We start from the raw sequence: 27,188 nt of genomic DNA on the forward strand, positions 1-27,188 counted from the left end.
AAAAAAAAAAATAATAATGACCAAAAGCTATCTTAAATAAAACCTTCAATTTTTAAAAGATCATTATTAAAATTAAAATTGAATTTTGAAGCATTACTTTTAATGAAGGAGACTCATTTGCAAACAAAACATTTGAAGTGAATGGAGCTGACCAAGGAATCGGCCCATAAAAGTCCCTTGATCGTAATTAAATATGAATCAACCGGCTATTTCGACTTTTCTTACCATCCCGGATACATTATTTAAGAATACAAACCCTAGACCCTGCCATCCTCTTAAGATCGCAGTCGGGGATAGGAGACGGTGAAAGATGCCGGCGGGCCACGGACTTCGTTCGCGAACTCGCGACCTTTTCGCGAGGCCCTTCAGGAAGAAGGGCTATGTTCCTTTGACAACGTACCTTCGAACCTACAAGATTGGGGACTACGTTGATGTCAAGGTTAATGCCGCCATACACAAAGGTATGCCTCATAAGTTCTACCATGGAAGGACTGGTAAAGTATGGAACGTCACAAAGAGGGCTATTGGAGTTGAAATCAACAAACAGGTGATCGTCTTCTTTGTAAACTTACGATCTGCTTCTATAATTTGATAGTTATAAATAAACCTCCTATTATTTCATGCGTTTCAGACAACTAGATCATGTCTTTGTTGTATTCTTTTTTATTTTTTTATCTTTTCTGAACTTTCTTTGTGGTTACGCTGCTTTGCTTTGCTTTTGGCTCTTAAGCGTGCGTGATCAGTGTGTGTAGATTTTTATGTTTTTGACATCCCCTCTGTATAAAATCTGTTAAGTTGAGCATATTACTGCTTTAATATTTTTTTTTTCTTTTATTTATCTCGTGTAGGGAGACTTTAATTTTAGTTTATTTATGTTCATGATCATTTTGGGCCTTTTTTCATAGCCGTAGTTTCCTGACGTATTTACTGTTGTTGGAGGGATCTCTGCTGATGAACTTTAGTTCACTGGACCTTGATCGGCAACTGAAATTTTAGGGGCTATTCGGCTACATGTACGATTTAATTCAAGTAGAATTTAGTAAATCTTGTAAATCCATATTTAGTTAACCTTGGAGTTGTTAAATATTAAAACTATTTGCATTATAGATATTAAATTTGGTTAAATCCTACCAAATTGTTTGGTAAATTTATTATTTAAATAAAGGAGAAGAAGAGACATAATAATGGCGATGTAGTTTAAATTTCTTAACCTACTTCCCCAATATTGATTAAATTTTGGATTTAGTCTAAACAGGATTTAATTAGGCAGTAAATTTATGTGGCTCATAAAATTGTTTGTGGAAGGATTTAGCCTAAATGTTGGTTAAATTTTGTAACTAAACTCTTAAAATGCAGGTGGCATTTTCTTGGTATTTTTTCAATCTTCAATTTCTTTTTATAAAATTTGGAAATTGACCGTGATGACTATGGGGTGTGAGTATTGTATAATTTGAAAGGTAGAATGCAGAGAAGTATATTATATAGAAAAGAAATAAATCAGAGTGTATAAAAACTTCTTTCTTTTTCATTTCAAGCCATTATGGTTGTTCTGTGCATATATATTGTATTACACAATATTGGTTTAATGAGGATATAGGTTGTCGTGAATAAATTGGTTGAGATGAGTCAAGTATTAGAAGATAGTGATCATGATTATGCAGCTAGAATAGTGGAAGCATTTGCTAATCGTTGTGATTGCTTTATGCCATCATTATCCCCACTCAAGTTGATGGTTGTCTGTCAAAGTAGTAACTTGGTCTTAAGTTGGAGAAATAAGGGGATGGTTAGTGTTTTAATGAAGGTATCAAGAAGATGGTGTTGAGATGCAACATGATGATTGATGATGTCTGATGAAGTTGTCGAGGAAATGATGTGTTTTGTGTGAGCATGAAATCACATATTGTTAGCAAGCTTTAGAGCAGAGATGTTGTTTCAATGGAGCAGTATTGCTTGAGCATATGGTAGGTGAAATTCTTGCAATAGGCGTTGAACTTGTATGATGTATGTAGCAGTTGTGGCTAAGATCCAATATTCAACTTATGTTGAGGTACTAAGCTAGGATATTGGTGTTAGCTAAGAATGCGTGGTAAGCTAGTAGGAGGTCTGCGATCAGCCAATTAAAAGTTTGAGTAGGCTTGCAGTCTATGATGCACAGACACGGACACGGCGACACGGATATGACGCGGACACGGACACGGGACACGTCAGTTATTGAAAATATAGGACACGGACACGGGTTGGGCACGGTATTATAGTTTTTATATTTAAAAAATAGTATAAAAATTAAACAAGTATAATTTTAAAAATAAGTTAAAAATAATAAATTTAACTAGAATTTGTCCTTAAAATGATTAGTATTAGGATGTCGAGAGTCAGACGTCGATGCCGTTTATCAGTCATCGAGAGAGGAGATGAAAATACCTTCACTACCAAAAAGAAATGAAAATGAGAATATTTGATGATTGGGTATTAAGTGCGGACGTTGATTTGGTGTTGTGGATAGGAAATAAAAAATTTAGTTTAAATCATGCCAAATACAAGAGATTATATTTTAAAAAATTCATAAAATATTTAAGATATGCGGGTCAGACACGCGTGTCCAATTTGTATTAATATTTTTTAATCGGACACGTTTTCGGCGTGTCCGACACGTGTCGGAGTAGTGTTGGACAAGTGTTGTGTCGGATACGGTGTCGGACATTGCACGGCTCTTTGAGGAGAAGTGTCGGTGCATCTAGCTTGCAGTTGAATATCTCCTCTGTTTATAAGTAGGTTGAGAGTTGTAGTTCCTTGAACTTATTGAAGTAGGCATTTGAGTCTTTGGAAGTGGATATTAAGAGGTTTGTGCATATGTTGACATGCTTGATTGTTGATAAATGAAGAGAGCCTAGTAATTTTGTATTGTTATGGAGTGCGGAAGTCACAAGATATTCATTATTGGAGTCTTTGAGTGTAATTGGGTTTTGAATTGGTTTGCAAGTGTCCATGTTTGATTTATGTACGAGGTCTAAGGCATATTGCAATTGTTTGAGTTGCATCCTTGCTGAAGTTCTTATTATTTGAATGCCTTGGAAGTGAGAGGCAATCCTTAGGTTGCACATGTGGAAGTGTTATTGAAGGTTTTGAAGTAAACGATTGATGGTGTTGGAGTCATTGCTGTTGAGAAGGACATCACCAACATAGATCAATATGTAGATGGTGTTGTTTTGGCTATAAAGCATTATAGATGGATCAGTTGTATCGGTTTTGGATTCAATTTGGTGAATGTGAGTGGAGAAAGTAGTGAACCATTGTTTTAGTACTTGTTTGAGATCTTATAGAGCTTTTTGAAGGAGAGGCATACATGATGAGATTATTGGATATCAACAAAGCCTTCAGGTTGGGACATAAATGTCTTTTTGTTGAGTTTGTGATGGAGAAAAGCATTGAGGATAGTCTACTTGAATGATCAACCATGAGTTTTGAGTGGCAGCCACAAGGACAATGTGAATTAGTGGCATTGTTGCTACTAGGCTGATTGTGTCCATTTAGTTTATTCATTGTTCTTGGTTGTATCCTTGAGCTGGTTGTCAAGCTTTATATTTGGCAATGGTTCCATCAGAATTAAGTTTAATTTGAAGGGTGCATTTGCCCCGTAGAATGTTGTGAGTTGAGGATGGTAGAACAAGGTTCTATATCTCTCGTGTTTGAAGAGCTCAAAATTCCTCTAACATAGCTGTGCGCCATTTCTCTTTGTTGCTTTTCATGTTCTCTTGGAACCATTGGTGGCTCCAATGCTGCTGCTTCCCAGTTGTTAAAGGCTATCAATACCTTGACAACACCATAATCCCTAGCTCTCTCAAAACCTTCTTGTTCTCATCTCTCGCTATCACAAGGCTCAATTCCTTGCACTGGGATGGCACTTGCAACAACGCCCAGAAGCCGGCCTTGCCTTGTTGGCTTTCTTTTTTGGTTCCTTTGAACCATTGCCGATGCCACTGTAGTCCTTCTCACAATTGATGAAGGTTGATGGCTCGAGCTCGATGGCACCGCAATTGCAGCTCCCTCCCAACCATTCTATTCTTCTACCTGATAGCCACCAAGCTCAACACCTTGCACTTGAATGCCATTGTGACAGGGCCTTGTAACCAACATTGCCATCTTGCTTGTCTTGAACATGAGAAGTGTTCCAAGAAGCACGGGAGAACTTAAGCTTTGTTATACCATTGAAAACCTTCATATATATTGGGATATTGCTCAATTTTATTAATTACTAGTATATTACTATATTCTACTAAAATCAGTCTTATATAACCGCAATGATTATTAGATGTTTAGGTGGTATACAAGAGTTTAGTAGAATATGGGTGTAATATTAGTGATCAAAAAAGAATTATATGATATGCGAATAAATATGAAAGTTTTAGTAGTATACCATTAGAAATCCCTTTATTCATTTATTTGGATATATTTCCAATGTTATATGGTTTTTGGTTATAAAATAAGCTAATGCGAAGCTTGATCGACAAGTTAAACTACTATTCCATAAATTTTTTTTAAAATGCTTTTGAATTTTGATTGCTCTGATCGCAAGCTTTAGAATTTCCCTAAGCATGTAGTTGTTTGAGTATTGGATTTTCTTAGTAGACAATCTCTTTTAGTCATATAGTTTAACTATTATTGCTTCTACCAGGTGTATGAATTTTTATATGTGAGAATTATTAGAACTTATTTTTATATTATGTGTTGATAATTGTGACAAGATTCATAACATGCATGAAAATTTATGTGATATCTGTAGATGATGCCTCGGTAGCAGTTGGTTGGTTATTGGTCTGTTGTCAGATATGCCTAGCTAATTTTTGTTCCATCCGGTTCAATCCAATTTTTATAAAACAAATTTAAATTCAGTTATGAGTTATACATTATTTGTTTAGAATTTCAGAAGTATTATGTTCTAATTTATAGAAATGAGAAATTCACTAATACCCATATCTTTCTCTATGTGGGGATGTTGGATTGTTGAAACCTTGCTGCAGCCATCCTTACTCCCTTTTCCATTTGTTCTGCAGTGTTGAGAACTTCTAATGTCGTGTGAAAAAGACTTGATGTTGTTGTAGCATTGCAAAAAAAAAAAAAGATTGCTTTTTTGCTAGTTTAAGGCACATCAAAAAGGAATGAATTAGGTATGCACTTTTTGAGTTTTAATTTTTTTTCTCAAAATTTAACTAATTTAATCCAACTCAATTAGCACAAGAGATTAAAAAAAAACTATTTTATATCCACAACAGAATATAAATGAAAAAATTAAACTAAACACATAGTTAATAATATAATGTTATGTGTGTAAAGATGAATTATATTTGAGTGATGTAATTGAGTAAGCATCAATGTAGTGAATCTTCTCAATTATACGCTAATAAATTAATTTATGACACGTGTTCACAATATTAACATAATTATATATATATAATGCTATGATTAGTATTATTGAATAATTTAAAGTGCAAGCACAAAGGTTTTTCTAGCACATAAGCATATAAATATTCAATACTTTAATCATCACACAAATATGTATAGCAAGATTTAGTTGATTAATATACAAAATATGATGCTAATGATAATGACACAAAGTTAATGATGATCATAAAGAAATAATTGTAAATATTATATATCTACAATAATATGTGTTTACATAGCCGTTCAAGACATCATATTCATCTCTATGTAAACTAGGCAAATAATAATGCTAGTAATCCAAATCTTGTTATAGAGCAAATGGAAGCTAGGATATTTACATTTGTTGGCTCAAATTGAGCCACCTCGACACCTAAAGACCATCTTATTAAGGATTTTACTATAATCACTCTTTTTGTCCACAAGTTGATGGAGAAATGCTTTTCACAACTTTTTTACTTTCAAGGAAGGAAAACCCTCACCTTTTATTTATTTATTTATTTATTTTTAAAGAAAGCCTTCACCTTTTAATGGGTAAAGGGCTCCAATTTAGGAATTGTTTGGTGTGAAGTAAAACAGGTATAAAATATTCTAAACATAGGGGTTTTAAGAATATTGGTGTTTGATCTGAAGTAAAACAATTGTAGTGTAAAATTTTGGTTTATTTAGAATTCTTCCTATAGTTTATTTTTTATATATTTGGGCCGCCACCGCTGCCAGTCACTGTCATCACCTAGCATTGTCATGACAATCGACCACTGCCTATGACCACTGACCATTGCCAGTTGTCGCCGCCACCCATTATAGGCCACCACCACCGCCAAACACCGTCGGCCACAACCCACCAGTCACCCCACCGTCGCCACCATCGCAACATGTTGTAGATCGGTGCAGGCCACCAACGTTGGCCACCGCTACCCACCATCACTATCACCAACCATCAACACCTTTGGACTTTACATTACACTCATTTTATTTCAAACTAAACAGAAAAATAATCTCATGCATTTATTTTACCCTCATCCAAACAACACTGAAGTTGTCCTTTTATACTACATTCTATTTACACTATATTTCTTTTATATTGCATTCTTTTTTCAATCAACCAAATAGCTCCTTAAGTGAATGCTTAGGTATATATAAGGAAATACTTTTTTTAAGTTTTTTGAGTCTTTGATTGCGATAAAGGCTATAGCCAATTATTACAAGAACAATATAATTTCTATGCAAAAGGATTATAAATAATACAAAGCCATTCATAAAGAAAACTAATAGACTGGGAGGAATATGTTACTGTATTTTGTACTAAAAGAATATGTAAAGAATGAGCGCATAATCACTCCTTGATTGAATAGAACTTTTAAAGCGCAAAATCTTCTCCCTTTTAAAGTTAAAAAATATGTGGAATACTCGATGATCAAAAGGTTTAAGGAGTATTTATAGTGGAGTAGTATAAGAGCCAATGGACAACGCAAGATAGCCAACTGCAACCTACTTATTAGTGAACAATGATACACGAAGATTTTTTTTTCGAAGTCTCCATCAATTTGTGCATACGGAGCAAATGCTTTACATCAAGACACTTCTTAGTGGTGACTTGTAAAGACTGCAACGGTGAACTTGCTAAATTCCCATAAGCTTATTTTATGTGATCAGGTGGGCAACAGAATCATTAAGAAGCGGATCCATGTCCGTGTCGAGCACGTTCAGCCTTCAAGATGCGCGGAAGAGTTCCGTCTGAGGAAGAAGAAAAACGATGAGCTGAAGGCCGAGGCCAAGTCTCGTGGCGAGATCATTAGCACAAAGAGGCAACCCGAAGGACCTAAGCCTGGTTTCATGGTTGAGGGCGCCACATTAGAAACAGTCACACCTATTCCATATGATGTTGTTAATGACCTCAAGGGAGGTTACTGAATTCACAACTCCTATTTATCACTTCATCCTCCTACCTTCTTTTACTATTTTCATCTAGAGAACTTTTACAACAAGTTGTTTAGATTTTGAACATTGTTTTTTATATCTTTTTCGACTGTTCCAATCATCTTTGTTACTCTTTCAGCGTTGTGTAATTTGAAAATTTATTCTGCATTTCTGACATCTTTGCGTTCATTTGTGTGAAAAATAAGTACTTGCATACAGCTCACCTTGGCCTATTGGTTGAGATCTTATGCTTCAACTAAGAGGTCCTAGGTTTGAGCCTTTATGTATGTGTGGTGTGCATGAGTTTGCCTTAATTGGCCTAAATGTCCCAAAAAAAATAAATAAATATTTGATTTGACCTTCTTCCTATATGGTTTGTGAGAGTATGACTGCACTACTCATGTCAATTTGATCAGGTCTAATTTTTTTTGAAGATTTTCAGTATAATTGCATAGAAAACTTTAATGATGTAATGTGGCAAAATTTTGTTGTAAGGATATGAAAAAATAGGGGTTGACATTGTAGTGAAGGATTGAGTTAAATTTTAGACAACACCAACAGTTATAAATTTGCTCCACCCAACAAATAACTTGCAAAAAAACATCAAACCCACTACTGCAAATGTTAGCGTAGAGAGGGCGTTGAGGCCTTGCGATGCTTGGTTGGGAAGGATTGCAAGGGGCTGCGTCTGACAAAATTGTAAGCCATATTGAGCTAAAACATTAGCATGATCAGTATTTTCTTAATGCGCAAGACAATTAGAGAGACCAAGCAGAAGGTTTTATGATCTAAGAGAAAAATCAGTTGGCAGGAGAGAGTGAGAACAACAGGTTTTTCCATTTTTCACAGCTCAAAAAAGATGATTTATTAAAGGAAACTCTGAAAAGCAATTTATATTAATTATCAGTTTAATGTTAAAATTACATACCAGTATCAGTAAAATACTGCACTGAAGAATCATATTGAGATTACAAGCAATGAAACCTGACAAGTCTGCAAGTATCTGTACTTCTGAACCATTAAGCTTTTTTAAGCCTCTCTGGCCTTCATCATCTCCTTACTAGTATCAGCAAAAAACCAGTACAAAACTATCAATCATATTTTTCATCAATTTTCAATGCAAAAAAGATGCCGACCTTTTCTTTATTTACTGTTGGCATTCAATTTTTCTGAAAGAATCTTATTTAAGAGCGTTGGATTTGCCTTGCCTTTCGACTCCTTCATGACCTGAAATGGTTTACTAACAACTTATAATTATCTAAAATAGAAAGCATTAACGGATTAGCTAATCTTTTCAAATAAAAGTTGCAGCCCAGATTGCCAGTTCTAGAAAACCTGGCCAGCAAAAAAGCCTTGCAGCTTAGTTTTCCCTCCGCGATACTGTTGAAGTTGCTTTGGATTCTCCTCCAGAATCTTATCCACCATTGCTTCAATAGCACCTGGATCTACTATCTACAATTTCCAATTTAAAGAAGAAAATCTATCAAAATTATTTCATATTAAATTATTCCAAATTTGATCACATATTTTTTGACATTCTTAGTTCTGGTAGGCTTTGCAAACAAGTGACTTTCAAATACCTGAACAAGATCCTTTTCTTCTATTATTTTTTGGACGGTTCCTCCTTTGGTTATAAGCTCAAAAAGTATCTGTCAAGAAAAATCAAATTCAACAGTAAAAGGCGAGCAAAAGTTGAAGTGTGTTTGACTAGAGAAAAGGAATAGAATTAAGAAACAAAATCTTCCATTTGTATTTACGAATATGATCATGTACTCAGAGATAGGAACAAATGTTTATTTTAGTCATGCAACTTATATCCAACTTTGTAAGATTATGTAAATTACATAAGGTTTAAAACAACTAAATGGCAAAAAGGTGAAAAAATATTGAAAGAAACAATGAAACAATTACTAAATCCCCGTACTGAATTAAGTAAAATAAATTCAGAGTAATTAACTGATCATTTGAAATGCAACGAAGATCAGCATATAGAGTGAATATCAACAATAATTTGTGAAGAGATATGTGGTTTGGACATTATAGCACAAAATCCATAATAATGAACTTGGATATTGCAGCATTAGTGGTGCTCCCTGTTATTAGCAATTCGATTATTTTAGCTTATGCAAATGCCGATGTCTATTTTGAGTGGTTCTTGTAGTACATAAATTCATAAAATTGTCGTTTTCTTGCATATGTTGTTTCGAGGGTTCCTATTTGTATTGCTTTTGAGTTTGTGGCCTCATGGACTCGTGGATTTTGAAATTTAATGGTTTCAACTTTTGGCTTAATATTTATTCAAGTAAACCAAGATTTGAATTTTGAGTTTGTCAAACCAAATATGATTTTTATGCCTATGTTATATCTTATACCAAATAAATATCTAAGGCATATAATTTCACTTAGCATTTAATCAATAAACTTCAGATTTTTTTTTTTTTCAATCTTGTGTTCCTGTTGGATGTGAAATTCTTTTTAGTACACAAATGCGATCTGAGAGAAGATAATATCCTTGTACAGGCATGAAGCTTGCATTTTTTTTTTTTTTCACTTTGCTCATCTCTTTTGTTAATTTTTTTATTCTTCATTATTTTGTTGATGGGTATTGCAAGGGTTCTAATTTTGGTCAAATTTGTTAGACTTGAAACTTCAATTGCAGTGAAAAAAATTCAATGGTTTGCTGATTTTTATAGTTCAAATTTCCAATTGATTTATGTGCTTTTAATCATTAAGTGCATTATGATTTTGATTTGCCTCCCCATATTTTCAATTTTACATCTAATTGATGGTCTTTGCTCTCAGAATCCTAATTTATTTTGTATGATTTAGATCCATTGCATCATCTAAATTGCACTAAGAATCCTATACCCTTAAGCATCATGCAACACCACAGATATACGTTATTACTCAAGCTACAAGTAAACACAGTATAGATCAGTTGCATGTCTCTAAAAGTGCTTAGCAGATATACATCAAAGCCTCTTCAGATGACAAGAAGGTTCAAAGTCTGTTCTCTATAGGCCTACATGTGTGGAACCTTTACTGCACTCTGCAATACAGCCAGAACACAATAATACACATCGATCGTGATGAAATGCCAGTGATGACCAGAACAATTTTACATAACCTTCTACACTACAGTTTATAGATCAGAAAGCAAACTCATGTGATAAACTGTGATTTATCTGTCAAATTTTGGAACATGCAGTCAAGTTGCCAGTTCAGAAATTTTACATAGAAGGATAAACTGTCTTACGAAACAAGAATGTTCGGACCGGGACTCATAAAGCCAACCAAAATAGTTGGGATGAGGCTGATGATGATGCAGATGATAATGGGTGAGGTTTGTCTTTATAACCAAGGATAAAAAAATTATAAGGAACAAAAAAATTATAGATGCCAATCAGTTTAAAATGGCCAAGTGACCAAGCAGCCAAAGCTTGCAAAATAGAAAACAGACAAAAAAAGTAAATTTTTATTGCTGAGCTATTATAGACCATCTTCACCCAAATTTAGATAAAATCTTTAAATTCAATATCGCACTATTGATTGGATCACTAACACAAGAATGAAATCTCGATCAAGTTTCATTAATTTACATGACGACATAACCGTTGATTAGACATGCTAAAAATATAAGGATTACCACACAACATATAAAAGCCCTTAAAAAAAAATCTAGTTTTATCCATGTATTTTATCAAACAAAAACATCCAAGACATGCAAGATATCATCACCAACTCACGCATTTCATTATAGGACAATTAAAAGACCATACACTTTGAAATTGATATTATCTTCAAATGCAATTGGTGTCATCAATTGGGAATAGCTTGATGGATCCAATAGATGATTAAATGATCTTAAAAGTTTTTCAAATCATGCATGACATTAGTTTTAATAGTTAAAGGGAATAGATAGTTATGATGTTACATTTGAAAGTAATAATAACAGAACCTAATTGGGTGCAGAATAATAAGTCTCCTCCTAGGGTGATAAAAGTCCACCATATATATAGATATAGAGAGAAAGAACTGACCAAACATCAGACCTTGGAGGGGCTTAATATTTAGAAAATGGAAGGCATCAGAATAAATGAATCCACATGAACAATGCGCAAAAATATCAAAACGCAACATATTTATGCTCATTTGTTCATGTGGACTTCATGTTCGTCCAGAACATTGCATTTTAGATATAGATGGGCGTTAGAGCTAACATAATAGTATTATTTAATATTCGGACTTTGCAAAATTATGAAAATAAACCCATTGAAAGAAGATTTAACATAAGTGGTAGCTTCAAGAATTAATTTCTTCTTTGGCACTACATGAGGCTTGAATTATTTTGAGATAAACATATATATTGTTAGTAGGGAAACAATAACTTCATACATGTTTTGAATGTGTAATGCAAATCCATAGAGTCAGTCACAACATAAAAGAAAAAAAAAATCAGTTCGTTAGACTGGAAAAGCATCTGTACATGAATTGATCTTTCTGATTTAGGAATCCAATCTTACTGGTTTAAAGAAAAGCTTGATGGAGTTAATTTCATAATCACAGGAAAATTCTAATTCATCAGGTATTTATTACCTACAAACCACTTAGAACTGCATCTTTAGGCAGGAATTTGTTTGTCCTGATATATTAATCTGAAGTTGGCGGTTGGTATTTAATGCTAAGAATGTAATTACTTGCAGTAATATCCAAAGTACCAAGTTTTCATTACTAGTCAGGTGAATGCATTTTAACATAAAGTAAATGCTGATGAACAATGCAATTAATTTGAGTGGTAGTGGTACTAAGAATACTAGAAACTTCCAAATGTAGGAACTAACTGTTTTTTATCCGCCACCTTTTCCAGCTGATATATAGTGCTTCCTTTACGATTGTTTTACACATCGCCCCCCCCACCTTCCCTCCGTTCCCTTTCGCTTCCAACCTCCTCTTATGAGGAATTTGATATGCTTGCCAAATTTAATAATTTTTAAATGATCTGTTGATGGATACATGCCGCGATCAATTCAGGCAAGTGTGACGAGAAGGACAACTAACTAACGCAACATTACGTGTGGCAAGCTCAACCACCTCGACTGTGTAAAAAAAAACTTAAACATAATTTGCTAGCGAAATGAATCGCACCAATGCATTTAGGACACTAAATTTATCAAAGAGCATTGCTCGCCCACAACTTGATCGAATAACGACGAAAATACTAATCTAACCGACGTTGAGTGAAATCATCAAATGTCATCCTTTCGTATAATTGACTGCATCGTTGTGTTTACAACGTTGAAATTGCCAAGGACCTCTAATGCTTAATTTGAGCAACCCCAATAAAAAATGGTAGTCTACAGACACGACATTGCCTGAAATCACCCAAATGTCATCCATTCGCAAAACGAGCTTCATTGATATATCTCAAACATCAAAATTACCCGAACATGAAATATTGCCTAGATTTTCAGACGAGAAAAAGGCGCAATGGCGTGAAAACCAAGACGCACGCGGTGTCAATTCAACAATTTTAATTATTATTTTTTACTAAATTTAAATAAAATTAATATATATGATAACAATAATAATAATCATATTTTATCCAATCCTGTCATACCACTACAATTTGGCGATCTCATATCTTGACATCCGACATAGAGAAAGATCTAGGCACTTATTTGAACCAACATACCTACTATTTTCTCTTTTATTTTCTTTTTTTTAAATTTCGCGTTAGAGGCGCAGAGAGTTTTTTTTTTTTTTCAAGACAATAAGCAGGACCATGCACAATCACCAAAAAAAATATATCACACTTCCTAATTCCTATTCACGCATACCTCACTCTCATTTTCCTCGCTATTCATACAAAACCGCTTCTTTGTTCGACCCAACAACCCATTCAAGCTAATCTGATCCTTTGTTTCTCTCATGCTCACCACTCCATTACTGAGAACCTCAAGCTCGATCTCCTCTCTTTAAATAAGCAACCCATCAGCTCACCCAAGCTGAGACCTCGCACCCTTCTTGTTGCTCCCAACCGAGATCTCTCCTTTCACGCAGCTCCCTTCTTCCTTGATTTGCACATGCCAAAACCCGAGCACTCCACCATTCCTCCCCTTCTTCCAGTTCGCATAACTCTCCTCTCTCCCAATCTCTTATCAGCCCCAAACCCTTCCTTCAACCCATCCCCATTCAACACAAGCTGCAAGTTCCCTCCTCTTTGTTTCACACGCCCCAAAACCTCCTAGCCACCTAACCACCACCTCTCAGCCTCTACCTGCATACCAAACCTTCCCCATCTTCCTCCTTCCTCTATCTAGCAGCCGAACCCCAATCTCCACCTAATAGAGAGGCATCAACCTATCTCTCTCTTCCTTTCCAACTCTCTCCAATGCTCTCTCTTTCTCTCATTCTCTCCCACTAATCTCACTCCTCCCTCTTTCTCTCTCTTTTCTCCCTCTAACCGAGGGAGAGAGAGAGTGCTCTTTCATTCTATTTTCTCTCTCTAAACTCTTCTTGAACTCTTTATCTCCCTCTTCTCTCTCTAAAATTTTTGCCCCCACAAAAATCAATTAGAAAAAAAAAACAAAAAGGAAAAAATATATTTGCAAATCAAAATTATATTTTTCGCCCCCACAAAAATTGACGTTTCGTCATTGTCATCTCTTCCCTCGCCTCATGCACAAATGTATAAATTTCGTAACACTAAGAAAACCTTCAAAAAACCTGATTGCAATACGTTTAATGCTTTTCTTAGCACAATGAGGTGAATTAACCTGTGCGCATTGTTTTAACACAATTAAAAAATTTGTGACAATGAAAAAAATTGTGAAATAAATATTCATTGGCTTTGTTCTAATACGGCGAGGAAATTTATCCTTTCACTCATGCAAGTAATGAAGAGTCATGCACACCTTTCTTGATGTAATGGATGTAATTGGATAAAAATTCCAGCCACCATGTCTTACGAAATGTATAGTGCATGCCTTTCTTGGGCAGGCAAGCAGACCTAATACACATAAATGCCATTTATGTGAGGGAGAGGCCAAGAGGCTGCCAAAATTTTGTCTGAATGTCAATTGAATAGGAAGCTATTTAAATAACTTGTTGGATTAAAGCAACAATGAAACAAATTTAAAATGATGCAAAAGTAAAAAGATTATAACCCTATTCAAGGGAAATTCATTACAAACACAAACTTTTGGATTCAATGTTTGTGTAATAATTTACAAAATTAATATTAAAGTTAATCCTCTATTGGCGGACATATAGAGTTAACAAGATTCAAATAATAGAATAAAACTATTCAAATTCTTAATGAAAATCATTTTAAAAGTGAATCTCAAACGACGGGGACTCTATCTTTTTAAATGCCTCTAAATCCCTATAAAATATAAATTTATTTAAATTAAATTCAAAGTCACCCTAATGATAACCGCATTGATTCAATCTCACCAAAGGGAGCTTAAAAACTTTTCAAAAATGCCTCCAAACTCCAAAGTTAACCACTCGGGGATCGAATTCTAATAAAAACTCAAAAATCAATATTTATCAAAATTTAAAATATTCAAGTGAAATCAATCACGTAAAACTTAAAACAAAATTCATTCATCCTCCGCAATTGCTTATTGAAGGCAATGAATTCAAGAATAATCACAACTCATAAAGAGCAAATATCCAATCAAGAATATAATAAGATTCATTCTCAAACAATCTCCCATTAATAAGAATGTGGCACATGTCTTCTAACAGGCGTTTCAGCCATAAGATAGCTCCCCAGGTAAATAGTCATGAATGGGGCCCTCTAGCATGGTCGTTTTGCCACAGATAAGTATTATTATATTTCGATTATGGCCAAAATCCATATATTCCCCCAATGACTAATAACTTTGAGTAATAAATCATAGGTGATATTTGATATGGCACAAGACCCTCCGTTAGATAAGGTTGACTTGAATTTATCCCTTCAGACAAACAATCATCTTAGGTCTATAAGTTGCCCTCTTATGAAGCAATCATGGATGTTGACAAGGATCCAACAATCATGCTGGGTCGACTACGTCCTCTAACTAAGCAGTCTAGGGACTATAATAGCCCAAAACGATGAAACTATGAGATCTTGATCGGTTTCATCATCATTCCCCCCACTATTCTCTTTAAGAGCAAGGTGGTGAATTTCATATTCTAAATATAAAAAACTACTATTACTAAATGCTAGGTACTTAGTACCTATCTACTAACTATCATTAATGAAAAGTGTTTTCTCTTCATTAAGAGGGATAATTAACCATAAGAACTTGCGCATATGAAAACTATAACTTATTTCATAAAATGCTAACATGATAAGGGAAAAATCTTTGGGCAGTATTTTTTTCTAACTAATCTGCCTCCTGAAAATTTAACCTAAAACATAATATATTAAAATTCTCCCAAATATGCGAAGAGGCCGAGGCGCAAAATTTTTGGATCCCACATGGTCAAATAAGTATCATTCTGTCATTGTCACTTACAATTAGTTCCAGTTGGTTCCCACCACTTGAGCTTTCTCATTTGAAACAAATATTATTGAAGATTTTGATGATGGTTTGCTTTATCATGCAGAATTTTTTTTTGGAGATTTAAGCACATACCACTAGAAAATTTATAAAACTAACACTTAGATTTTTAAAATAAATTACCTAACCCATGTATTTGGGCATGATACAACCAAACTATCGAGACTTTAATGAAAATAAAAAATTATGGATTTAAGTTTTGTTGCTCTCTAACATTGGGTGGCATTACTATAAATATAGAGGCAGTTGAGCGTTAATTTTGTAAATATATAAAATTTGGCAGTTATGTATGTACTTGCCCTTGTATTGCTCAAAGCATATGACAATACACTTGAAAGCTATACTTTTTCAGTAGTGGAGGGTAAAAAACAAAGAAATGAAAAAAATGTCAGTTCACTTGATAATGCCAAGTGACCAAATAGCCAAGCAAGTTAAATACCAATAACAACAGGATGTAAATTCTAGTTGATAGCTGTTATTTCCATGGGTGTTCTAAGGATATCATTAATTAAAGTATCCAAAAATAGTAAAAGGCATACCTCTTTTCCAATCTTGCCACTTATGATTCCACCTTTTATTGAAGATATAAGCTCAGCAAGCTCCTGTGGTGTCAATTTAACCTCATCAATAGACAGGTGTTCGTTTTTGAGGTAAGCTGCAATATCACCCATGATCCAATTTGCTGCCAACTTTGCTTCAGCTCCATTTTCAAGTGTGGAATCAAAAAAGTTTGCCACCTAGATTTAGCAAATTGATTGCCATAATATAAAATTATAATTTCCTATCAATATCTTCTAGTGTAATTGGGATATGAGAGCTTACACTGATATCATCAGCAAGGAAGAGCACATCTTGCATGCTTAAGCCCATCTTCTCATAGCGCCTGCGCTTCAATTCTGGAAGTTCAGGAAGTGAACTCCGAATATTTTCTATATAATCCTCAGTCACAACAACTTCAGGAAGATCAGGCTCAGGGAAATATCTATAATCAGCTAGCCCTTCTTTTTTGCGCATTGTTACTGTTTTCTACAAAGAATAAGAAGCTACATTACAAGAGAGGATTCAGATACTTTGTTAGCAAAACCAAAATCAAACCAAAAAAAGATTATTAGACCTGATACCCTTCTTCCCAAAGTCGAGTTTCCTGAACAATCTGATCACTTTGACCTTGACTATGAAGAAGAAATTGTCTCGATATCTCATAATCAATTGCCCTGTTCATAGCAGAAAATGAGTTCATGTTCTTTATCTCAACCTGTCAACAAAAAGAACACTTGTAATTATTACTTTACTTGTGGGATGGAGTCACCGCAACATTATTTTAAAAAGAAACCAATGAGATAAAGAAGAATCATACACAGAAATATGAACATTTTCCCAACTGCAGATCTTGAAATTAAGGTAGGTGTAAGTGCAAAAAATGATGACAACTAAGGGCTTGGCTAGCCTGGCCTTGAGCACAAAACATAAACCAAACCGTCTAGAGAAAAGGAAAGTGAAAATTTCTCATCGGAACTCTTTTAATCATATATGATTTTCAAATTTCAGCAACAACAGCATATGATATAATAAGAACATTTAATGATGCTCTGCATAAATTCATAAAACAGGATTATTCTGGGTTTTTTTTTCATTATAAAGAACAGACAAGATAAGCTCGGAATAATTTAAGTACCTTCGTTCCCAATTCTAATTGACCCCTTGGTCTTATAGAAACATTTACATCACAACGAAGGGAACCTTCCTGCATATTTCCATTGCTCACCCCCAGATATCTAACAAGCCTCTGTAACTCAGCCGCATACTCTGCAGCTTCCAATCCACTTCTCATATCAGGTTCTGAAACAATCTCTAGCAAAGGGACCCCTGCTCTATTAAGATCCACCTGCACAAGAGTAATTGAAATAGCAATTCTAAGAGTATCATAAATTAACATAACAAATGGTTAAAGCTATTACATTTTAAAATTACCACATAATGAAAACAACATTTTAAACCGTACATGGGAATAACTCCCACTATCTGAGTGGAGCAACTTTCCAGCATCTTCTTCCATATGAACCCTTGTTATTCCAAATCTTTTGTGCCCACCGCCAAACTCTACAGGAAGATCCAAATCAATAAATCCTTTGGTTGCTATAGGAATGTCAAATTGTGATATCTGGTAGCCCTTTGGCAAGTCAGGATAGAAGTATTGTTTCCTGTCAAACTTTGACGTCACAGACAATTCACAATTGAGTGCAAGAGCTAATTTTACAGCAAAATCCACAACCTTGGAATTTAAAACCGGTAGAGTTCCTGGAAGACCCATGCAAACTGGGCAAATGGTGGTGTTGGGTGGAGAACCATAGAAATAAGGGCAGCTGCAAAATGCTTTCGTGACTGTTGACAACTGAACATGCGTCTCTATGCCGATTATTGCCTCATATCCTTGCATATTCTGCTCAAGTGGTTTTCTTGTCGTGGTTTGAGAAGAGGTTTGTTGGACTTTCCGCTGTTCTTGGAAGCTAACTTCCTGTGGCCTTGCCTGACCTTGTGGCCTTTGCAATGTGCAGTAAACAGCAGTTTGTATTCTGCTAAAGTGAGCTAATGGGTACACTATCAATTGGTTGCTTCTTATCCCTTGGAAGAAAATAGAGGCCATGATTCGGCGCCAAATGTGGATGATCAGCTGCTAACTTTATTTCTAGATAAAAAATAAAAAAAAATCGCTGTTAAAAAAATATAACTTATATTATGAAAGTCAATTTGGTAATATTGTTTAAAGTACTATATAAAACATGGAGAATTGTGTTAAAAATTTTTAACCAAAAAATGACTCAAGACCACTTTCAATGTGTCCCACGTACAAATAATGAAATGCTAGATCAAAGCTAGAACCCTGATATTTTATATTCCCAACATTAGAATATGTGCGTTTCAGATCTGAACAAGAGAAAATATGATGAGACTCAAAACAACAACAACAACAACAACATCAAGCCTTTATCCCACTACGTGGGGTCGGCAACGAAAATTCTTTTTCTCCTACATAAATCCTTTTTTCTCCATTGTGTCCTATTAAGAGTCAAATTCTCAGATTTCTAACCAAGCGTTTTTAGGTTTACCTCTACATTTCTTAACATAGGTCAAATCTAATACATCTACTCTCCTAACCGGATCATCGACAAATCATCTAAGACGACTCTCTCTAATCTTACCTGCCATTGTAGCTACTTAACATTTTCACATATATACATGTTTCGCATTATATCTCTAAAAGACTAAAGCCGATCATCCACGTGAGCATCCTCATCTCTGCAACAATAACAAATACAACAATAGTTACAAGCCTTTGTCCCACAATGTGAGATAGGCAACATGAATCTATTTTCTCCATTGTATCATGTTAAGAGTCAAATTCTCATTTAAATCTAATAAAAAAAAAGATAATTTCTAATACTTTCAACCAAGTCATTTTAGGTCTACTTCTACCTTTCTTCACATCGGTCAAATCTAATACATCTACTCTCCTAACCGGATAATTGGAAGGCCGACACTTTATGTGACTAAATCATCTAAGGTGACTCTCTCTTAATCTTATCTGCCACTAGAGTTACTCCAACATTTTCACATATATGCTCGTTTCGCATTTTGTCTTTAAAAATAAAGCCACTCATCCACCTGAGCATCCTCATTTCTACAACTAACTTAATTTTATGCTTGTCTTTTAATGGCCAACATTCTGCACCATGAAACATTGCAGGTCTCACCACCATATCGATAAACTCGAAAAGGAGCAATCAACTTATCAGTGTTTGCATAGCCTGAATCAACCAAGTAATAATGATTGTGTGGCACTACAAATTGACCTTGTTCTACAACCCATCTTAGCACACACATATCTGCAGCTGACCCTTCCCACCCAGATGCTACATATAAAAATTGTCGATCAAACGACACTGCCGCCATAACATTCTGCGATGTGAACCCCTTAAGGTTACGATAACGATTTTATATGTTGCTACTAACTATTGCTGGTATATGCGTGCCATCAATAGCACCCAAAGCATTCTTGATGTAAGGGTGAAACATTGTATTTGAACGTAACAAAGGATGACATTCTGGATCTCCCTGGGGTAAATTAATGAACTCATCAGCAAATGAGACAATAGCACGTAGAACAATGTTGAAGTATCTGCTAACTGTCTCCAAAGAATGCTGGAAAAATTCACACAACTGTCGGTAACTATGCGCATGTACAACTCCTCGCAAGAATATACCAAGTTGCTCACCTGCATTCATATTTTTTGTGTCACGCAAATGGCCACAACTTACTAGTAGATCTCTTAGGCTTATGAATGCATCTGGAGGTAGCCTAAAGCATTGGTACGCTAGGCCCGGATGGCCAGCAAGCACATCAATTACATATCGATGTCCGGTGTAGGACCTATCGAACATAGGCCGCCTGATGGTTTGTTCATCATCCGAGGAAGAACTATCTTGTATTAGAGAAGAAGTAATTTCAGCAATATCATTGTTAACTTGAATTTGTAAGTCAACAATGTCACATAACACATCCGGAAGTGTTTCACGCAAATAATTAGACATGGCTGCATAAAAGAGATGCCAACGATATTATTCCAAATCAATTAAAGCATCATACAACCAATGAACATGGAAGAGAAGATTACAACATTAACCAAACTAATCAGAGCAAAAACATAAATCAATCAAACTGAATCAAACAACTACAGCCAAACTTTCGACGCGTAAAAACGAGGATGCATGCTAACAATATATTCTATCAACTCAACTAGGACATCGCCTTCCCAAGTCATCAATATGGCTTTGTTATCTTTGCTTTCTTTCAGTGAATCCTGAATGGCTATGAGTGCATGTGTTGTTAGATTCTCAAATTGGCCTAACTTGATCGAGCAATCATGCATACCATACGGATCTGTTTTTTCAATTGTCTCTCTAAAGAGAATGGTATTCCTGTTTGACTGAAGTAATAGTTCATTAAGATTTTGCGACCCATTATTCCTTTTCGGACATTTAGCAGATTTGGTTGGCTTCTCGCTAGATCTTTTTGTTTGTATCATTGGACTTGGGTCCATTTCCACACTTGGATCTACGTCAAAAGTTCTAGTTTGGTCATTGGGTGGCGTTCCATTCATATCATAGCTAACACCGTTAGCAGTTAGGAAATCATCCTCAATGTGAGGAGCATCTTCCTCACTGTTTAAGTTAACCACTGGCTCAGAGATCTTAGTGCATCTTGCTTTACTACCCACTGCAATGTTCTCGGCACATATCTTCTCAAATATTTCATATTGATGGAAGGGGTGCCTTCTAAATCGAGAAAAATGAAGTGCTGTTGATTTAGATGCATTAAATTTAAGCATTATATATGATTGTAAAGAATAAAATAATACCTGTTGAATTTCATCCCACAACTCGACAGTAGCTACTAAGTTGTTAGTTGATATAGTGCTCTAAAATCAGCCTTCATATTTTTAAATCTTATCATTACGGACGAGTCGGTGTAGTTTGTTCTAAGACGCCTGTTTAACACAGCAACTAAGCTAGCCCATTGTTCCTTTCCCATATTCTCATTACAAAAATTGTCATTAACATATTGTTCCAATAGCAACTCGCCAAGTATGACATTATGATCTTCTGGCCACTTTGGATTTCGAGTTGTACTTTTGGGCAAGCCGGAGTAAATTGAGATGTCGTCACCATCAGGACGTTGTTTACTACCGCTTGCACGTGCAACTCATTTGCCTTGTAAAAATTTCTGCATTGCTGTCATACATTAACGAGGATATTATTTCTAAGAAATTTAAAGGTTGTGCAAACAACTAAATTTTTTTAGGCTTCCTTCAAGAACTTTTACCAGTCTTACGTAGGTAGATAGCATTTGATGACTCGTTGTCGCTCACACTTGCTACTTTCATATCGGCGAAACCTAGATTTTTATTAAAAGAGCATATATTCTCATCGTGTTATATTTGTCAATCAAAGTAGTATAATACTTTATATAATTTAAAAAAAATACTATAATTCAATTAGGACAAACTTCAACTAAAGATCAAGACTTGAATATCATAATCCAAATTATATCTTTGCTGCCTAAGAAAAAAATTAAAACAATTCAAACAAAATTATTGCTTATATAATTTAGGAATGTCATAAACAGACATTACAAAGAGCCACTCTCGGGAAGACAAAAAACAAAAGAATGAACGCATAAAATATTTTAAGGCATGCTTAGGTGAAATAAAAATTTCTCATTCCTCTCTGTTTGAAGAAAAAAAAAGGGCAGCGACCTTGAGCGAGCATGACCGAGCGGTATTCGTTTTTTGTGTTCGGTATTCCTCTCCGTTTCGTCGTGTTCGTGAAGAAAAAAAAAAACACCTGCTCGCTCTAGCTCGATCGGGAAGAGGATATCAAACTACCGCTGAAAAAAAAAAGAATATATGCTCTTTTAATAAAAATTTAGGTTTCGTCGATATGAAAGTAGCAAGTGTGAGCGACGAGTCATCAAACGCTATCTACCTACGTAAGACAGGAAAAGTTCTTGAAGGAAGCCTAAAAAAAAATTAGTTGTTTGCACAACCTTTAAATTTCTTAGAAATAATATCCTCGTTAATGTATGACAGCAATGCAGAAATTTTTACAAGGCAAATGAGTTGCACGTGCAAGCGGTAGTAAACAACGTCCTGATGGTGACGACATCTCAATTTACTCCGGCTTGCCCAAAAGTACAACTCGAAATCCAAAGTGGCCAGAAGATCATAATGTCATACTTGGCGAGTTGCTATTGGAATAATATGTTAATGACAATTTTTGTAATGGAAATATGCGAAAGGAACAATGGGCTAGCTTAATCGCTGTGTTAAACATGCGTCTTAGAACAAACTACACTGACTCGTCCGTAATGATAAGATTTAAAAATATGAAGGCTGATTTTAGAACACTATATCTACTAACAAACCGTAGCGGATGGGGTTGGAATGAGGAATTACACATCCCTGTAGCTACTGACGAGTTGTGGGATGAAATTCAACAGGTATTATTTTGTTCTTTACAATCATATATAATGCTTAAATTTAATGCATCTAAATCAACAACACTTCATTTTTCTAGGTTAACCCAAAGGTAGCTCGATTTAGAAGGCACCCCTTCCATCAGTATGAAATATTTGAAAAGATATGTGCCGAGAACATTGCAGTGGATAGTGAAGCAAGATGCACTAAGATCTCTGAGCCAGTGGTTAACTTAAACAGTGAGGAAGATGCTCCTCACATTGAGGATGATTTCCTAGCTGCTAACGGTATTAGCTATGATATGAATGGAATGCCACCCAACGACCAAACTAGAACTTTTGACGTAGATCCAAGTGTGGAAATGGACCCAAGTCCAATGATACAAACAAAAAGATCTAGCGAGAAGCCAACCAAATCTGCTAAATGTCTGAAAAGGAATAATTGGTTGCAAAATCTTAATGAACTATTACTTCAGTCAAATAGGAATATCATTCTCTTTAGAGAGACAATTGAAAAAACAGATCCGTATAGTATGCGTGATTGCTTGATCAAGTTAGGCCAATTTGAGAATCTAACAACACATGCACTCATAGTCATTCATGATGCACTGAAAGAAAGCAAAGATAACAAAGCCATATTGATGACTTGGGAAGGCGATGTCCTAATTGAGTGGATATAATATATTGTTAGCATGCATCCTCGTTTTTACACGTCGAAAGTTTGGTTGTAGTTGTCTGATTCAGTTTGATTGATTTATATTTTTGCTTTGATTAGTTTAGTTAATGTTGTAATCTTCTCTTCCATGTTCCTTGGTTGTATTATGCTTTAATTGATTTGGAATAATATCGTTAGCATCTCTTTTATGCAGCCATGTCTAATTATTTGCGTGAAACACTTCCGGATGTGTTATGTGACATAGTTGACTTATAAAATTCAAGTTAACAATGCTATTGCTGAAATTACTCCTCTAATACAATATAGTTTTTCCTCGGATGATGAACAAACCATCAGGCGGCCTATGTTCGATAGGTCCTACACCGGACATCGATATGTAACTGATGTGCCTGCTGGCCATCCGGGCCGAGCGTACCAATGCTTTAGCCTACCTCCAGATGTATTCATAAGCCTAAGAGATCGATTAGTAAGCCGTGGGCATTTGCGTGACACAAAAAATATGAATGCAGGTGAGCAACTTGATATATTTTTGCGAGGAGTTGCACATGCGCATAGTTACCGACAGTTGTGTGAATTTTTCCAGCATTCTTTGGAGACAGTTAGCAGATACTTCAACATTGTTCTACGTGCTATTGTCTCATTTGCTGATGAGTTCATTAATTTACCCCAGGGAGATCCAGAATGTCATCCTTTGTTACGTTCAAATACAATGTTTCACCCTTACGTCAAGAATGCTTTGGGTGTTATTGATGGCACGCATATACCAGCAATAGTTAGTAGCAACATACAAAACCGTTATCATAATCGTAAGGGGTTCACCTCGCAGAATGTTATGGCGTCAGTGTCGTTTGATAGACAGTTTTTATATGTAGCATCTGGATGGGAAGGGTCAGCTGCAGATATGCGTGTGCTAAGATGGGCTATAGAGCAAAGTCATTTTGGAGTGCCACATAATCATTATTACTTGGTTGATTCAGGCTATGCAAACATTGATAAGTTGATTGCTCCTTTTCAAGGTTATCGATATCATCTAGCTGATTATCGAGGAAGAATTGATAGAAGATATACAAATCAGCAAGAATTATTTAATCACCGACATGCCCAGCTGCGAAATGTGGTAGAGAGAACATTCGGGATTTGGAAGGAGCGCTTTCAAGTGTTGTCTCACATGAAAAAGTTTCCTATTACCGTTCAAGCTGATCTGGTTATTGCGTGTGCAGTTCTGCACAACTTTATAGGTCGTTATCATGGACATGACATGTATTTTAATATATCACAGACAGAAATGACACACGATAGTGAACATGAGAATGTTGAAATGTTGGATGAAGATCCTAACTTGCACAGTACAATAGGAGAAAGAATTCAAGGAGAAGCGATAAGATATGTCATTGCAACTGATATGTGGAATGCGTAAGAATATTTGTATGCATTTAAACTAATTTATCTTCCATTACAATATTTATGAATTTTTTTATTTTTTTTTTTATTTCAGGTAAATAGTCAAAGAAATCAATCATCGTGAGGAAGCTACTCTCAAATGTAACAAATCTCAACATCACCATTATGTTGTAGTGTATTATCTTATAGTTGTTAAACAATGTCTACAAAAACATTATTGTTGTCGTGCACTCTTTATGCTTTTAGTTATTTTCGTTGAATGATGTTATGTTTGGTTAATTATTTGGCATTTTACTCCTTTTATTTTAAATCTCCAACGGTTTTAAATCCTGTAATATGTTGCCAAACATCTTTTTGGATTTAACAGGATTTAAAATTTTTCATACCAAACACAATTCAGGATTTATAAGCCTAGGATTTACTAAATCCGGATTTACTGGATTTAGTAAATCCTACTAAAATTAAATCCAATCTTATACCAAACACCCCCTTAGAGAATGAAGAAATATAAATTGATCTATCTAATCAAGAAGAGGCCAACATCTATTTCATGGATATCAATGACCTCATGGATGAGGTAAATAATTTACCATATTATGATGCTCATGATACTCCTTTTGTTATAACTAACATTTTATCTAATTTAAAGAAGTATTGCACATTGAAAAGAAACATACAGCATCAGTAGATAATAGGAAAAACTTGTGGAATATTCTGTACAAGTAAAAGAAGCGAAGAGCAAATTCATATACTTTTTTTTTACAATTTCTCTGTTAATAATGAAATAGGAAGAAGAAGTAGAAGTAGGTAAAGAAGAAGAAGGTAAAGGGAATGCGACAATCAAAAAACCAGGAAAAAGAAGGAAGGAAAGAAAAAAGAGGATGAGGAGGGAGAAGAAGAAGAATAAGGAGAAGAAGAAGGAAGAAGAAAAGGAGGGAGATACCTATGCGTGAGATCCGCTCGATCTTCCCTCTTCCGTCCGCCTCTGGAGTCGCACGAGCAGGCCTCCCCTCTAGCTCCCTCCCGATCTCTGCTTCACGCCAAATGAGAAGCACCCACAGCCCCTCCCCTAGCCGCTCCCTCTCACGCACGCATCGTTCTCCTGCCACTCGATCCCTGCTAAACCCGCAGATCAGGCGACTGAATGCTACAGCGGCTCAGATTTCGAATTCGAAGGCGATCTCAACCGTAACTTCATTAATCCATTTGGATAGTCTCAAGCCGATTCGAACTCTGTTCCTGGATGAAATTGAATTCTAATTGGCGCTGATTTGAGTCGATTAGGTTTGACAAGGTCGGGCTCGAATCTGCTCGACCGAAGGAAAAATAAGTGGCTCAAGGAACTTTTATTTGGTCCGAAAGTAGAGCTACGTTCGGCCGGCACTAAGATCGCAGCCACAAAACGAGAAATACTGAGCAAATACCGAGCAATATCAACAATAACGAGAAATATCATTATGTGAAGACAAAGTACCAAGCAATACCGAGTAATATCAAAAAATACCGAGTTTTTCTAAAAAACTCGGTATTTTTTGGTATAACTCGGTATTGCTCGGTATTGCTCGGTATTACTCGGTATTGGTCTTCACAGAGTGGTATTCCTCGTCATTACCAAACAATACCTAGCAATACCGACCAAATGCCGAGCAAAAACCGTGTAACTATCCTCTGACCGAACGTAGATCTACGCCCGGTCAGAGGACGAAATAAAAGTTCGTGCTCTCAAGGGAATGAGTGTGCACGGAAAACGAGATCAACAATTAACACAATGTCATAATTATTTAATAAATTTTATGTTTGGTATCGACTACCTAATGCAATTCTTCATTTTTCATATCCAAGACTCAAAACCTGATAACAATAAAGTTGACCCGTGTTGTCTCGTAAGAAAATAATAATTGTATGACAAATAGTTGTGGCTTCTCATAGATAGCTTTGCATGGAATGAAAATACTTAACCTCCCATTCATAATATTCTACAAAATTCACAATCTTGTGCTATATCAAAATCATAAAAGAAAAAGTTCAATAAATATTTCATTCTAATTTTATCATTAATTTTAAAAATAGCATGGACCTAAGTGAAGATATAGAGACAGACTAAAATAATAAAGAAAAATTATAATTTTTTGTACTGAAATTTTATAAGCTTCATTTGAGATAACTT

At 35.3% G+C, this 27,188-nt stretch overlaps 2 protein-coding genes across 3 annotated transcripts; one reads left to right on the top strand and one right to left on the bottom strand.

Annotated features, from left to right (window-relative positions):
* Window positions 1-260: 260 nt before the first annotated feature.
* LOC110096900 (60S ribosomal protein L21-1) lies at window positions 261-7,533 on the top strand. The gene is made up of 2 exons (XM_020823049.2): window positions 261-547; window positions 7,093-7,533. The coding sequence occupies exons 1-2, from the start codon at window positions 311-313 to the stop codon at window positions 7,348-7,350; spliced, it is 495 nt and encodes a 164-aa protein (XP_020678708.1). The 5' UTR covers window positions 261-310; the 3' UTR covers window positions 7,351-7,533.
* A 686-nt stretch (window positions 7,534-8,219) lies between these two features.
* On the bottom strand, window positions 8,220-26,187 carry LOC110096901 (glutamyl-tRNA(Gln) amidotransferase subunit B, chloroplastic/mitochondrial). Of its 2 annotated transcripts, XM_020823050.2 has the most exons (10): window positions 25,965-26,187; window positions 17,914-18,597; window positions 17,587-17,796; window positions 17,026-17,166; window positions 16,734-16,937; window positions 16,451-16,648; window positions 8,937-9,005; window positions 8,692-8,808; window positions 8,493-8,583; window positions 8,220-8,416 (listed from the first exon to the last, which is right to left on the bottom strand). In XM_020823050.2, exons 2-9 carry the CDS (start codon window positions 18,553-18,555, stop codon window positions 8,500-8,502), a joined length of 1,665 nt encoding a protein of 554 aa, XP_020678709.1. In that variant the 5' UTR covers window positions 18,556-18,597; window positions 25,965-26,187; the 3' UTR covers window positions 8,220-8,416; window positions 8,493-8,499. The 2 variants fall into 2 exon arrangements, with proteins under 2 accessions (XP_020678709.1, XP_028549262.1); XM_028693429.1 differs by having other exon boundaries at window positions 8,220-8,583.
* Window positions 26,188-27,188: the final 1,001 nt, after the last annotated feature.

The sequence above is a fragment of the Dendrobium catenatum genome, unplaced genomic scaffold (genome assembly GCF_001605985.2).
Source record: "Dendrobium catenatum unplaced genomic scaffold, ASM160598v2 fragScaff_scaffold_35, whole genome shotgun sequence".
NCBI lineage: Eukaryota > Viridiplantae > Streptophyta > Magnoliopsida > Asparagales > Orchidaceae > Dendrobium > Dendrobium catenatum.

Coding starts and splice junctions, on each gene's coding strand:
- LOC110096900 (XM_020823049.2), top strand. CDS start 311: ATGCCGGCGGGCCACGGACTTCGTTCGCGAACTCGCGACCTTTTCGCG. Junction 548..7,092: donor GAGTTGAAATCAACAAACAG/GTGATCGTCTTC, acceptor TTATGTGATCAG/GTGGGCAACAGAATCATTAA.
- LOC110096901 (XM_020823050.2), bottom strand. CDS start 18,555: ATGGCCTCTATTTTCTTCCAAGGGATAAGAAGCAACCAATTGATAGTG. Junction 17,797..17,913: donor ATAGTGGGAGTTATTCCCAT/GTACGGTTTAAA, acceptor ACTCTTGTGCAG/GTGGATCTTAATAGAGCAGG. Junction 16,938..17,025: donor TTTGGGAAGAAGGGTATCAG/GTCTAATAATCT, acceptor TATTCTTTGTAG/AAAACAGTAACAATGCGCAA.